At 43.6% G+C, this 13,311-nt stretch overlaps 1 protein-coding gene across 3 annotated transcripts in view; it reads right to left on the bottom strand.

Annotated features, from left to right (window-relative positions):
- Nucleotides 1-283: 283 nt before the first annotated feature.
- arhgef10 (Rho guanine nucleotide exchange factor 10) overlaps nt 284-13,311 on the bottom strand; it is a 243,141-nt gene continuing 230,113 nt past the window's right edge. For all 3 annotated transcript variants that reach the window (XM_033020671.1, XM_033020673.1, XM_033020674.1), the window contains 2 exons: nt 4,788-4,910; nt 284-1,751 (listed from right to left, as the gene is read on the bottom strand). In XM_033020671.1, coding sequence (XP_032876562.1) covers nt 1,231-1,751; nt 4,788-4,910 — 644 coding nt within the window. In that variant the 3' untranslated portion in view covers nt 284-1,230. The remainder of the gene's footprint in view (nt 1,752-4,787; nt 4,911-13,311) is intronic.

Here is a 13,311-nt window from a genome sequence, read left to right as displayed (position 1 = left end):
ATTAGACACAAGCATTGAAGAGACTTTATATGGAAAGATTGGTATAGTAAGATGCTTGAGAAATAATTCATGCCTCTTAGACCTTGCCGAGAGGTGTACTACCTGGACTGGAACATTGTCAATTCCCCAGGGTTCATGTAAACCCCATAAATCTACTTTAAAAGTTTGTATTAAAGTGTACCATTCATGTTGGGTAATAATTCTAGGATTGCCCATTAACACACAAAATAGAATTGCAAATGAATCTGTCCATTTTTTAAACATCAACAAAATGTCAAACTAATTGTAAATAACTAAATATTTAATAATCGTCTGTGCAAAAGGACGTAACTGGAAATAAAACTACTGTTAGCAATGAGCATCTCTCACTAATAATTAATTATCCATGTTAAATGCACTAGTTCTGATGATTGCAAGGCAACTTCATGTCACAACAACTGTACATTTTACTGTATTGGTCAGAATGTGCATTCGATAAGGTGTTTAAAAAAAGTGTTTTACAAAAATTAATTAGCTGCTCCAATCAGATTTAACATTTTAACAACCCTTTTTAAAACATATACATTTTAATAGTAATTTTTGCAACAGTCTGATTTACTCTGGAAAACAAATGAATCTGAAACTTTTTAAATTTCCACATACTTCCTTATTCCTAGGGTGTTACGTGTTTTGCAGTTGGCAGATTTCACTTATTGATTTAAAGGTCCCTGAAAATTGATTTAAAAAGTCGACCACAAACTTTTCATGAATGAAGAGGTGGTCTGTGAATCAGTGTTAAGCCTGATCATAGTTGACACTTTAAGAAAATGTCTTTGGAAATATCAGCCCCCAGGTGATCTTCTCCAGAACAGAACAGACCTCCGAGGAGTAGCCCATGGAATTGCATTTAAAGAATCGATAACAAAAGTATTAAAACTTTCTGATTCGTTAATATAAGAATATGTACTATGTTTACATATCTGTTGTGTCGCTACAACTAAGAATTTCTTTGTTCCCTTTCAGGACATGTGACAATAAAACACTCTTGACTCTTGAAGTTGTTCAAAGGCAGATTTACACCTTGCGAACTCTTGAACATGACCAACCATTGCTGGGTGGTCAACTTGACATGATAAGAGCACCGTTCAAAAATTGGAAGATCATTTATGCATAATTTTACAATGTACAGGTACATCCCCTCCGACAGGACTGGGGATCTCAGGATAAGAGACTGACTGTGCCCTGAACTTGTCACACGTTTAACAATGGAATTTGCCAAATCATGACGGTGGAAATGGTTTCGTCTTGCCGTTGCTTGGACTTCTTGTTGAGCCGTTTGTCCCCCTGACCTCCGGAAATGACCAAAACGGAAGTCATCTTCGTCTTCTTTAAACCCCCGTTGTCGAGGCATTTACTTTTGCTGGAGAGACTGGAGTCATTCATGAGCTCGTAGAGTGCAGTGTCCTCGGGCCCATGCTCCTGTGCACTGGATTGGTGGGACCAGCTTGGAGACGCTGTAGGTGAAGACAGGTTGCTGTGCTGTGCAGTGGGTGCTGCGGAGTCTCCAAGCCACAGCCCACTGTCCTTGTTAGCCGTGTCGAACCATTCTGTTTGCGTCCCGCCGCAGCCAGGCTTTTCTCCACTCTTCCCTTCCAGTGGCAAAGGCAGGATTGTCAGTGACGGGATTTTATTCATTATTGTGGTAGTGGCAGTGGCCATGGTGAGAAATCTGACTGGACCACAGTGAGCGTGGTAGGACACCATTCCCCTGCCTGGAGGAAGAGACAAGAATGCTGGATGAGTCATGCTTCACCTACAGTGGACTGCTTCAACATCCAGAAATATAGTACATCAAAGGTTAATTCATACCTGTTGAAGAAACTGGATAGATACTTACTGAAAGGCAATTGAGTGCGAGGGACAGGAAGAGAGAGGGTGTATGAGCGGAATTGAGAGAAAGCGAGAGGTGGCAACAGAGAGAGAGAGAGACAGAGAGGCTCAGACAGATAGACAAACAGACAGACACAGACGGTGAGAGAGAGAGAGAGAGAGAGAGAGAGGAGAGAGAGAGAGAGAGAGAGAGAGAGAGAGAGAGAGAGAGAGAGAGAGAGAGAGAGAGAGATAGAGAGAGAGAGAGAGAGAGAGAGAGAGAGAGAGAGAGAGAGAGAGAGAGAGAGAGAGAGAGAGAGAGAGAGAGAGAGAGAGAGAGAGAGAGAGAGAGAAAAAAAAAAAAAAAAAAAACAGCAGATAGTTTGTATAAGCGAATATCCCTTCCTCAGTATGAGCTTTGCAACTTAAGTAAAACCTTTATTATGCACTTGATCACTGCAGTGCAGTGTAAACAATCATGACATTTAAGCAAAGTTATTTATCCATTGTGCCATACTGCACTATCATAGAATGAAAGAGGCAGAGTCACACAGCACAGAAACAGACCAATTCATCACTCCATCCAGAACCTAACTCCACTGATCCCATTAATCAAAACTTGGTCCTTGACCTTACCTGCCTTGGTGATACGTGCTCTTTCAGAAACTTGGTAAAAAACACTGTGAGAGTCTCTGCCTCCACCATCGCCTCGGGCAGTGCCTTCCAGATTCCAACCATTCTCCACATGAAAAAAAAATCTCTTTATATCTGTTCTAACTCTCATACTCCTCACTTTAAACTCATGCTCTCTAGTTTTAGATATCCCTTGTACCAATTCAATTATAAATTCAGGATTCTGTTTCTCTAATGCTACCTTCAAATGACTTCTGAGTATATGCTTGGCCGGTTGAAAAACACACAGCATTAGATGTAGCAAGTTAACCCAGCAGGAAAAAGAGTCTTTAGTGGTATATTTTGTTACTGAGCAGATAGATCTATGACTATGTTTTGCTCACCCTGTTATCGTTTTGATCACTCTGTAATAGGAAAAATGTTGTTTAGCTGGAAAGTGTGCAGAGAAGATTTGCGAGGATGTTGCCAGGGGCTGAGCTATCAGGAGAGGTTGAGCAGACTAGGACTTGATTCCTTGGAGCGCAGGAGGATGAGGGGTGATCGTATTGAGGTGTTTCAAAGGTTTCAAAGGTCTTTTATTGTCACATGTACCAATTACGGTGCAGTGATATGCAAATTACCATACAGCCATACGAAAAAAAAAGCAACAAGACACACAACTACATAAAAGTTAACATAAACATCCACCACAGTGGATTCCCCACATTCCTCACTGTGATGGAGGCAATAAAGTCCAATCCTCTTTCTCTTTCTTCTCCCGCGGTCGGGGCAGTCGAACCAGCCGTCGGGGCGATCGAAGCTCTCACAGCCGGTGGTCGAAGCTCCCGCGTCAGGGCGATGGAAGCTCCCGCGTCAGGGCGATCAAAATTCCCAATCGGGGCGATCGAAGCTCCTGCAGCTTGGAGTTCCCGAAGGTCTCTAACCAGAGACCACGAGCTCCGTGATGTTAAGTCTGCAAGCATCATGGTTGAAGCTCCAAGGTCGATCCCTGGCAAATGGATTGTGGGCTCTGTGGTGGTAAGTCCGCAGGCAACCGCGGTAGAGCTCTCAAAATCGGTCACCAGAAAAGGCCGCCAACTCCTCGATGTTAGGCAGCATTGTGGACAGATACGATACGGAAAAAAATCGCATCTCCGTTGAGGTAAGAGCTTACAAAAAAATTCCCACAACACCTCCCTCCCCACCCCCCACATACATTTAACACATACTATTAAAACACAAAAGAAAGAAAGGACAGACAGACTGTTGGTGAGGCAGCCATTGCGGGCGCCATCCGATGCTCCGGTTGTATAAGATCATATGGGGAAAAGATGGGGTACACAGGACGATAATAAACCTAGACCTTTGCTCACACCTCTGACCTTAGGAAGTACCCTTAGTGATGAATAAATTACTGATCTATTATGTATAAAAATAATGAAGAGCTGCTTATTGGTTTTGCAGATGTTCAGGGAGAAAACAGCATGATTTAGATAGTCTCAGATCAGAGCAAAGATGCTACTGGATGAGTTGTCCTGAAGTGTCTGTTTTCATGCTGTATGACTCAATGACTCTAAACAAGTAAAATATTTTCCTTGCACCATTTACATATAGAAGGAAATGTACTTCTGGTTCTCTGAAATCTAATGTTAATGGGTTAACTCTCTGTAATTGGCTTATCCGAACACATAGTGGTGCAGCTAGAGCTGCTGCCTAACAGTTCCAACGAGACAGATTCAATCCTGACTGCGGATGCTGCCTGTGCGCTGTTTGCACCTTCTCCCTGTAATCGCATGGAATACCACTGTGTACACTGGTGTCCTCCCACCTCAAAAAGACATGGTAGATCAACGGCTGCTGTGAACAGCCTCTAGAGTTCAGATGAGGGGCAGGATTTGTGGTCAGTTGATGGGGATGTGTGGAGAATATTGGGACTGTACAGTGGCACTAGACAGCGTCATAGACCTGGGTTCGATCATGGGTGCTGTCTGTATGGAGTTTGTACGTTTCCAGTTTCCAGTTTCCTCCCACACTCTGAAGACACACATGTTTGTAGGTTAATTGGCTTTGGTATAATTGTACATTGTCTCTAGTGTGTAGGATAATGCTAGTGTAGGAGTGATCACTGGTCAGCGTGGACTGTGGGCCGAAGGGCCTGTTTCTGCACTGTTTCTCTAAAGTCTAAGTAAAATGGACTCAGTGTAGGATTAGTACAACTGGATGTTTGAGAATCGGCTCAAACTGCTGCTTCCATGACTCTCGGAGTCTAATTTTAATCCATGCCATTTTTACATCAATAATCACAGCACATAAAACAGGTAAGTCACCTGTAACTTTAGGTATTCCCTGCAGTCGTGCAACTGGCAATGCTACAATAATCCCGAGGTTGGTTCCCACCAGCAGTAAACCGTGACACACGAGAAGACCGGTTACAGTCGTCCGCTGTTGACCTGGAATTACAAACAAAATATACAAGTACGTTAAATCGCATGAAACATCTCTGTCTTATATCGCAACCTTGAGTCCATTTACAATCTTCAGATTTACATCAGTTGCTGCAAAGTCTTGAAAGGAAAAGGAAAGGTCCTATATAAATGCAAGTCTTTTTTTATTATCCACTCCCCAATCTGGTCGAATATCTGTCAGAGACCCTTGCATAAAATAACTCACTGAACAGTCTTCGCTGTTATTGTTACATTGTCAGTTCTGATACACACTTTATGTTTCGATCACAGTTTTGTAGATATTCCGTGTGACTATACATCAAAAATACTTCAAGCAGTTTGAAAAGTTGTGAGCCCACGCAAGAATAGTCACACTTCAAATTAGTTCCAATATGTAACTGCAGATGATGGTTTACACTGAAGATTGACACAAAATGCTGGAGTACCTCAGTGGGTCAGGCAGCATCTCTGGTGAAAAGGAAAAGGTGACTTTCAGGTTGAGAGCCTTCTTCAGACGGAGGGTCAGGGGAGAAAGAAACCAGTTACGAAAAGGTACAGAATAATCAGAGCCGGTACCGATGGCCAAGGAGCTCACAATGGTCCGTTGTTGGCTGAGGAGGAGGTCATAAGGTCATAAGGAATAGGAGTAGAATTAGGCCATTGGCCCATCTAGTCTACTTTGCCATTTAATCATGACTGATCTATCTCTCCCTCCTAACCCCTTTCTCCTGCCTCCCCATAACCTCTGACACCCGTACTAATCAAGAATCTATCGATCTCTGCCTTAAAAATATACACTGACGTCCTCCCCAGCCTTCTGCGGCAAAGAATTCCCCAGATTCACCACCCTCTGACTAAAGAAATTTCTCATCTCCTTCCTAAAATAACGTCCTTTAATTCTGAGTCCCAGACTCTCCCACTGGTGGAAACATCCTCTCCACATCCACTCTATCCAAGCCTTTCACTATTCTGTATGTTTCAATTAGTTCCCCGCTCATTCTTCTAAACTCCAGCGAGTACAGGCCCAGTGCCGACAAACGCTCATCATAGATTAACCTACTCATTCTGGGGATCATACTTGTAAAACCTCCTCTGGACCCTCTCCAGAGCCAGCACATCCTTCCTCAGATATGATACCCAAAATTGCTCACAATATTCTCGATGCGTCCTTACCAGCGCCTTATAGAGCCTGAACATTACATCCCTGTTTTAGTATACAAGCCTTGAAATAAATGCTAGCATTGAGTTTGCTTTCTTTACTACCGATTCGACTTGCAGATTAACTTTTTGGGAATCCTGCACCAGCACAAGTCCCTTTGCACCTCTGATTTCTGGATCCTCTCCCCATTTAGAAAATAGTCTATGTCTTTATTCCTACGACCAAGACAGGTGATAATGAAAGGATACGAACAGTGAAACAACTAGGGTGGGGGAGGGACAGAGAGAGAGAGGGACCAAGGATTACTTGAAATTAATATTCATACTGCTGGGTTGTAAGCTGTTTTGTAACCCCCACTTCTTTTCCAGATTTCTACCCCCTTCTACAATCAATCTGAAGAAGGGTCCCGACCCGAAACAACATTTGTCCATTCCCTCCACAGATGCTGCACAAGGAAGAGAAATCTGAGGATCGAGAGCAGATAGCAGTCTAGTGCAGATGGATCTATGAGTGCTGGTAAAGAAAGGGTCAGATTCCGCAAGCCAAGCTGGGATATGCTTAGGGAGACCACCATTAAATTGTACTGCTGCAGATATGGAAAAATTGTTATGAGAATGCGTAAAAGGTGAAACTGGGAGCTACGTGGATGAATGTTGTCAGCAGCATTGCATGAGGAATAACACTTGGGTGTGCAGTGAGTGGGTAACCGATCCAAGGGCAATGCCAGGCTAAATAACTGGATCACTGATTCTTTACTTACACTTTACTTTGGACCTTAGAGATGCAGAGTGGAAACAGGGCCTTTGCCCCACCTGAGCCTGCACCGAACAGCAATCCATTAGCACTATCCTACACACCAGGGACAAATTTACAATTTATACAGAAGCCAATTAATCGACAAACTAGCATGTCTTTGGAATGTGGAAGGAAACCAGAGCACCAGAGGAAAACCCACCTGGTCACAGGAAGAAGGTACAAACTATGTACAGACAGCACCTGTAATCAGGATCAAACCCGGGTCTCTGACACTGTAAGGCAGCAGCTCTACCGCTGCGCCACCGTGCTACCCTAAAAGGTGCATTGACTTTCATGGTGTTGAGACAAAGTGTGACAGTCCCGATCTCTGTGCCATTGCAGTCTCTTCACTTCATTCACTTTCCCTTTTCCGGGTAGTGTTGTGAGAAGAGAATTGAGACATTCAGTGAGTCTTTCTGGAATATGTGCCAGAAGTGAGATCAGAAATCATCCTGTCCACGAACCATACAGGCAAAACCATCAGGTTTGGGTTTATTATTGCCACATGTACCAAGGCACTGTGATAAGCTTTATTTTGCATGATATCCAAACAGGCCCAGCGTGCAGAATAAGGATCCTCACTGCTGAATTTCAATCGAGTGTTCAAAATCAAACCAGGAAATTAATGGGATTTTCTGCATCTTAGAAGTACTGCTCAGTTATTGCATTTTGCAACGTCATCAGCTTCCTGTTATTCATCTCCACCAGTGGAACAACTGGTCACTGTATGAAGTTAACATAAGAACTGCAGGCAACCTAATACCACAAATCTGAACCGCAACCGTTTGAGGCAGGTGGTAGAGCTGCTGCCTCACAGTGCCAGTAATCCGGGTTCAAACCTGATCTATGGTGCTGCATATGTGGAGTTTACACGTTCTCCCTGCGACCGTGTGGGTTTTCTCCCACATCCCAACCAACTGCGTGTTTATCGCTTAATTGGTCTCTGTAAATTGCCCCATGTGTGTTGGAAGTGGATGCGAAAGTAGGATAACATAGATCAAGTGCGAATGGGTGAACGATGGTCGGCATGGTCTCGATTGGCTGAAGGTGCTGTTTTGATGCTGTGTCTTTCAATCAATTCAATCAATCAACTAGAGAAAAACACACAGAAGAACACAACCAGGTTAATCTGGAGAGATCAGAGTTTGTGGCCCAGAGTAAAAATTCAAAAAATATCAGGGAACATGTTTGTAACCCACTGCGTTTGTGCCTCCTAATGCTCTGACATCAACAACTTTTGGGCGGCATAGCAGCAAAGTTGCTGCCTTACAGCGCCAGAGACCTGGGTTCGATCCTGACCACGTGTGCTGTCTGTACGGAGTTTGTACATTCTCCCTGTGACTGTATGGGTTCTCTCCGGCTGCCCCAGTTTCCTCCCGTACTCCAAAGACGTACAGGTTTGTAAGTTAATTGGTTTTGATAACAATTGGAAATTGTCCCTCGTGTGTAGGATAATGTATGGGGTGATCGCCGGTTGGCATGGACTCAGTAGACCGAAGGGTCTGTTTCTGCACCGTGTCCCTAAGCTAAGCTAAACTGAACTAAGCTTTTGAGCTGTGCCTGTGTCCTGTTAGGGACACATTGGGAGTTCCCGATTTCCTTTAATTACAGAAGTAACTCCAGCTGTAAATACATTTTCCTTGTGATGTACCCAGTTTGCATAGGTTTTTTTTAACCTTCAAAAGCAACAAAAGATTAAGTTAAACTCTATAGCTATGCTATGCAAGAAGATGAAATTAGCTCAACTCGACAGGAAGCTAACCAGCTTCACGAAGCGAAGGACATTTGCGAGGCAGGAAACACCTGCAATCAGCCTTCTGCGGCAAAGAATTCTCCAGATTCACCACCCTCTGACTAAAGAAATTTCTCATCTCCTTCCTAAAATAACGTCCTTTAATTCTGAGTCCCAGACTCTCCCACTGGTGGAAACATCCTCTCCACATCCACTCTATCCAAGCCTTTCACTATTCTGTATGTTTCAATTAGTTCCCCGCTCATTCTTCTATACTCCAGCGAGTACAGGCCCAGTGCCGACAAACGCTCATCATAGATTAACCTACTCATTCTGGGGATCATACTTGTAAAACCTCCTCTGGACCCTCTCCAGAGCCAGCACATCCTTCCTCAGATATGATACCCAAAATTGCTCACAATATTCTCGATGCGTCCTTACCAGCGCCTTATAGAGCCTGAACATTACATCCCTGTTTTAGTATACAAGCCTTGAAATAAATGCTAGCATTGAGTTTACTTTCTTTACTACCGATTCGACTTGCAGATTAACTTTTTGGGAATCCTGCACCAGCAAAAGTCCCTTTGCACCTCCGATTTCTGGATCCTCTCCCCATTTAGAAAATAGTCTACGTCTTTATTCCTACGACCAAAACAGGTGATAATGAAAGGATACGAACAGTGAAACAACTAGGGTGGGTGAGGGACAAAGAGAGAGAGGGACCAAGGATTACTTGAAATTAATATTCATACTGCTGGGTTGTAAGCTGTTTTGTAACCCCCACTTCTTTGCCAGATTTCTACCCCCTTCTACAATCAATCTGAAGAAGGGTCCCGACCCGAAACAACATTTGTCCATTCCCTCCACAGATGCTGCACAAGGAAGAGAAATCTGAGGATCGAGAGCAGATAGCAGTCTAGTGCAGATGGATCTATGAGTGCTGGTAAAGAAAGGGTCAGATTCCGCAAGCCAAGCTGGGATCTGCTTAGGGAGACCACCATTAAATTGTACTGCTGCAGATATGGAAAAATTGTTATGAGAATGCGCAAAAGGTGAAACTGGGAGCTACGTGGATGAATGTTGTCAGCAGCATTGCATGAGGAATAACACTTGGGTGTGCAGTGAGTGGGTAACCGATCCAAGGGCAATGCCAGGCTAAATAACTGGATCACTGATTCTTTACTTACACTTTACTTTGGACCTTAGAGATGCAGAGTGGAAACAGGGCCTTTGCCCCACCTGAGCCTGCACCGAACAGCAATCCATTAGCACTATCCTACACACCAGGGACAAAATTACAATTTATACAGAAGCCAATTAACCGACAAACTAGCATGTCTTTGGAATGTGGAAGGAAACCAGAGCACCAGAGGAAAACCCACCTGGTCACAGGAAGAAGGTACAAACTACGTACAGACAGCACCCGTAATCAGAATCAAACCCGGGTCTCTGACACTGACTACCGCTGCGCCACCGTGCTACCCTAAAAGGTGCATTGACTTTCATGGTGTTGAGACAAAGTGTGACGGGTCCCGATCTCTGTGCCATTGCAGTCTCTTCACTTCATTCACTTTCCCTTTTCCGGGTAGTGTTGTGAGAAGAGAATTGAGACATTCAGTGAGTCTTTCTGGAATATGTGCCAGAAGTGAGATCAGAAATCATCCTGTCCACAAACCATACAGGCAAAACCATCAGGTTTGGGTTTATTATTGCCACATGTACCAAGGCACTGTGATAAGCTTTATTAAGAAGATGAAATTAGCTCAACTCGACAGGAAGTTAACCAGCTTCACGAAGCGAAGGACATTTGCGAGGCAGGAAACACCTGCAATCAAAGTCACAACATTCCCTTAATCTGCAGTCTGGTGGGAAAAATATGAAGCATGTCTTCGAGAATTCACAACCGAAATAAAATATGATCCATTGAGACGTTCCATGTAATCTTACCGAAAACGGCCTGATTTGAAAATTGTACAAGCGTTGACATCTCTCCTAAAAAACATGTTGCAGCTCAAATTGCCCAAACCGCCATCAAAGAAATGAACCCAATTTGTCCAGAGATTCCTTCACACTACTCCAAACTAAACCAGTGAAGAAAATCTATTTAACCTGGGGGTAGGAACATTGTGGCCTCTTCTGGTGTCTTGATGGCCTTCCAGGAGTTCAGTTCCTGTCCTTCTGGCAGGATGTTTGCTTGCTCGAGCACCTTCTCTCCAGTCCACAACACGCGCGGACAACACTAACAGCAACTTAATACCTAGCGTGTCCCCAGTGTGGGTTTACATTCCGCTGGTCCAGGAAACAACAGTTCTCAGTTTGAAGAAGGGTCTCGACCCGAAACGTCACCCATTCCTTCTCTCCAGGGATGCTGCCTGTCCCGCTGAGTTACTCCAGCGTTTTGTGTCTAGTCCTCATTCACACACAGAACCACAGGGTTTCCTTCCAGAGCGGACTAGGACGTTACTACTTGGAATGCAGGAGCCTGAGAGTTGAATTACCGAGGTGCATAAAATCATGAGGGGAATAGAAAAGGTCAATTGCCAGAGTCATTTACCCAGAGTAGGGCAATAAAGACCCAGAGAACATAGATTTAAGGTGAGAGATTTAATAGCAACCTGGGGGCAACTTGTTCATTCAGAGGGTGGTGGGCATATGGAACGAGCTGCCAGAGGAGGTAGTTGTGGCAGGTACTATAACAGCAATTAAATAACACTTTAACTGGTTCATGGATAGGAAAGGTTTAAAAAGATATGAGCCAAATGTTGGCAAATATGACAATGTTGTATGGAGTATCTTGATCGGCATGGACAAGTTGGGCCAAAGGGCCTGTTTCCATGCTGTCTGACTATGATAATAATACTGGAGCTGCCTACACTCTTAACTCATGTGAATACAGAGGGAATTCAAAGTTCCAAGTCAAAATTTGTTTCATTTTATCGGAACTTAATTGACAAAAATACTAAAGAATTGTATTGAACTACATAAATCATGATCAAAATAGCACATAGACTCTGTTCACGATGGTTCACTGGAGCTGTGGGAAAGTTCACTCGGTCATTTGGAGATACATTATTCAGGCAGTAGTTCACACAAATGTTCTCATCTAGTTACAGTAAAAGAACCCAACAGCGCACCTGTGATAAAACAATGCTTGGCTGAAATAATGCAAGGAACTGATTTGAAATAAAGGTCTTCTGTTGCTAAGGGAAAAAGTTCAAGGTCCAAAATTATGTCGTAACGATAGGCTGGTGAATATGCTTGTTATAAAAAGATCTAACCCAGGCATTGCTGCAGGAATTTATTCAGGGCAATGTCCAAAGCACAACCTCTGCAACCACTTCTTCAGACGGAAGTGTGGATCTTTCTTATTGATTGTGCACTGCTCAACTATTTGGAAATCCTCAGATAACGAAGCAATTAAACCTTACTGTGAGCTGAACCTTGACAACATCCTAGCTTGGGTTTATGAGTCACATTCGTAGTGCAGTTGAAGGGAGTAGGTTCAACCCTGACCTTAAGAGCTGTCTGCTTGGAGTGTCTAAGCTCTCTCCGTGACTGTGTGGGTTCCTGCTGGTTCCTCCAATTTTATCCCATATTTCAAGAGGCTGTGGGGTGATCTTTAGACTTTAGAGATCAGGCCCTTCGTCCCACCGAGTCCATGCCGACCAGTGATCACCCGTATGCTAGCACTATCCTACAAACTTGGGACAATTTACAATTTTACTGAAGCCAATTAACCTACTAACCTGTCTGTCTTTGGAGTGTGGGAGGAAACCAGAGCACACGGGGAAAACCCACCCAGTCACAGGGAGAATGTAGAAACTCCGTATAGACAGCACCAGTGGTCAGGATTGAACCCGGGTCTCTAGCTCTGTAAGGAAGCAACTCTACCGCTGCGCTACTGTGCCACCATTCTTATAGAGATGTATGAAATCACGAGTGGTATAGATTGGGTGAATGCACAGAGTCTTCTTTTACGCAAGTAGGGGAATAAAGAACCAAAGGATATAGGTTTAAGATGGGAGGGGCAAGACTCAATAGGAAAGCACAGAAAGTGCTGGAGTAACTCAGCAGGTCAGGCAGCATCTTTGGAGAACATGGATAGAGACATTTCGGCTTGGACCCTTCTTCAGATTGATCAGTCTGAAGAAAGGACCCGATCCGAAACATCACCTATCCATGTTCTCCAAAGAAGCTGCCTGACGTGCTGTTTCTCCTGCACTTTGTGTCCTTTTGTGTAAACTGGCATCTCGCCCAATAATGAACGTGAAAAACATCTGTGATGGCCTGCGTTCGGAATCACCTCTCTATCCGTGTTACTTTAGAAGGTTCTGGTCTAGCCATAAATTACAATTAAAATAAAACTGAATGAGTGAAAGAAGTTACAGTGAGAGAGAGGAGTATTTTTTGGTGGGTGGCTAGTTAAATAGGCACTCAAGTCAATGCTGTATGTCACGAATGATTGAACAGAGTGGAGTCGGCAATAAAAATTCATACCACCTTACCATTCATGTGCCAAGTACGGTTATCATCATGAATGATTGACTGATGTCTTGAAAAGTCTTTATCTACAAAAATAAAACACTTCTGCAGTGCCTGTCAGCCTAGCATTTACAAAGGAACTTAGAACAGGAAGTTTGCAAGCATGATTCCAGTGAAACTCACCAGAAACTCCCAAAAAATCTGCTCAGTTGTGCAGCAAAAAAACACCAATCAATTCT

The sequence above is a fragment of the Amblyraja radiata genome, chromosome 5 (genome assembly GCF_010909765.2).
Source record: "Amblyraja radiata isolate CabotCenter1 chromosome 5, sAmbRad1.1.pri, whole genome shotgun sequence".
In the NCBI taxonomy this organism is placed as follows: domain Eukaryota; kingdom Metazoa; phylum Chordata; class Chondrichthyes; order Rajiformes; family Rajidae; genus Amblyraja; species Amblyraja radiata.
Note: the sequence above shows the minus strand (reverse complement) of the source record. Positions and strands in the feature narration are given on the sequence as shown.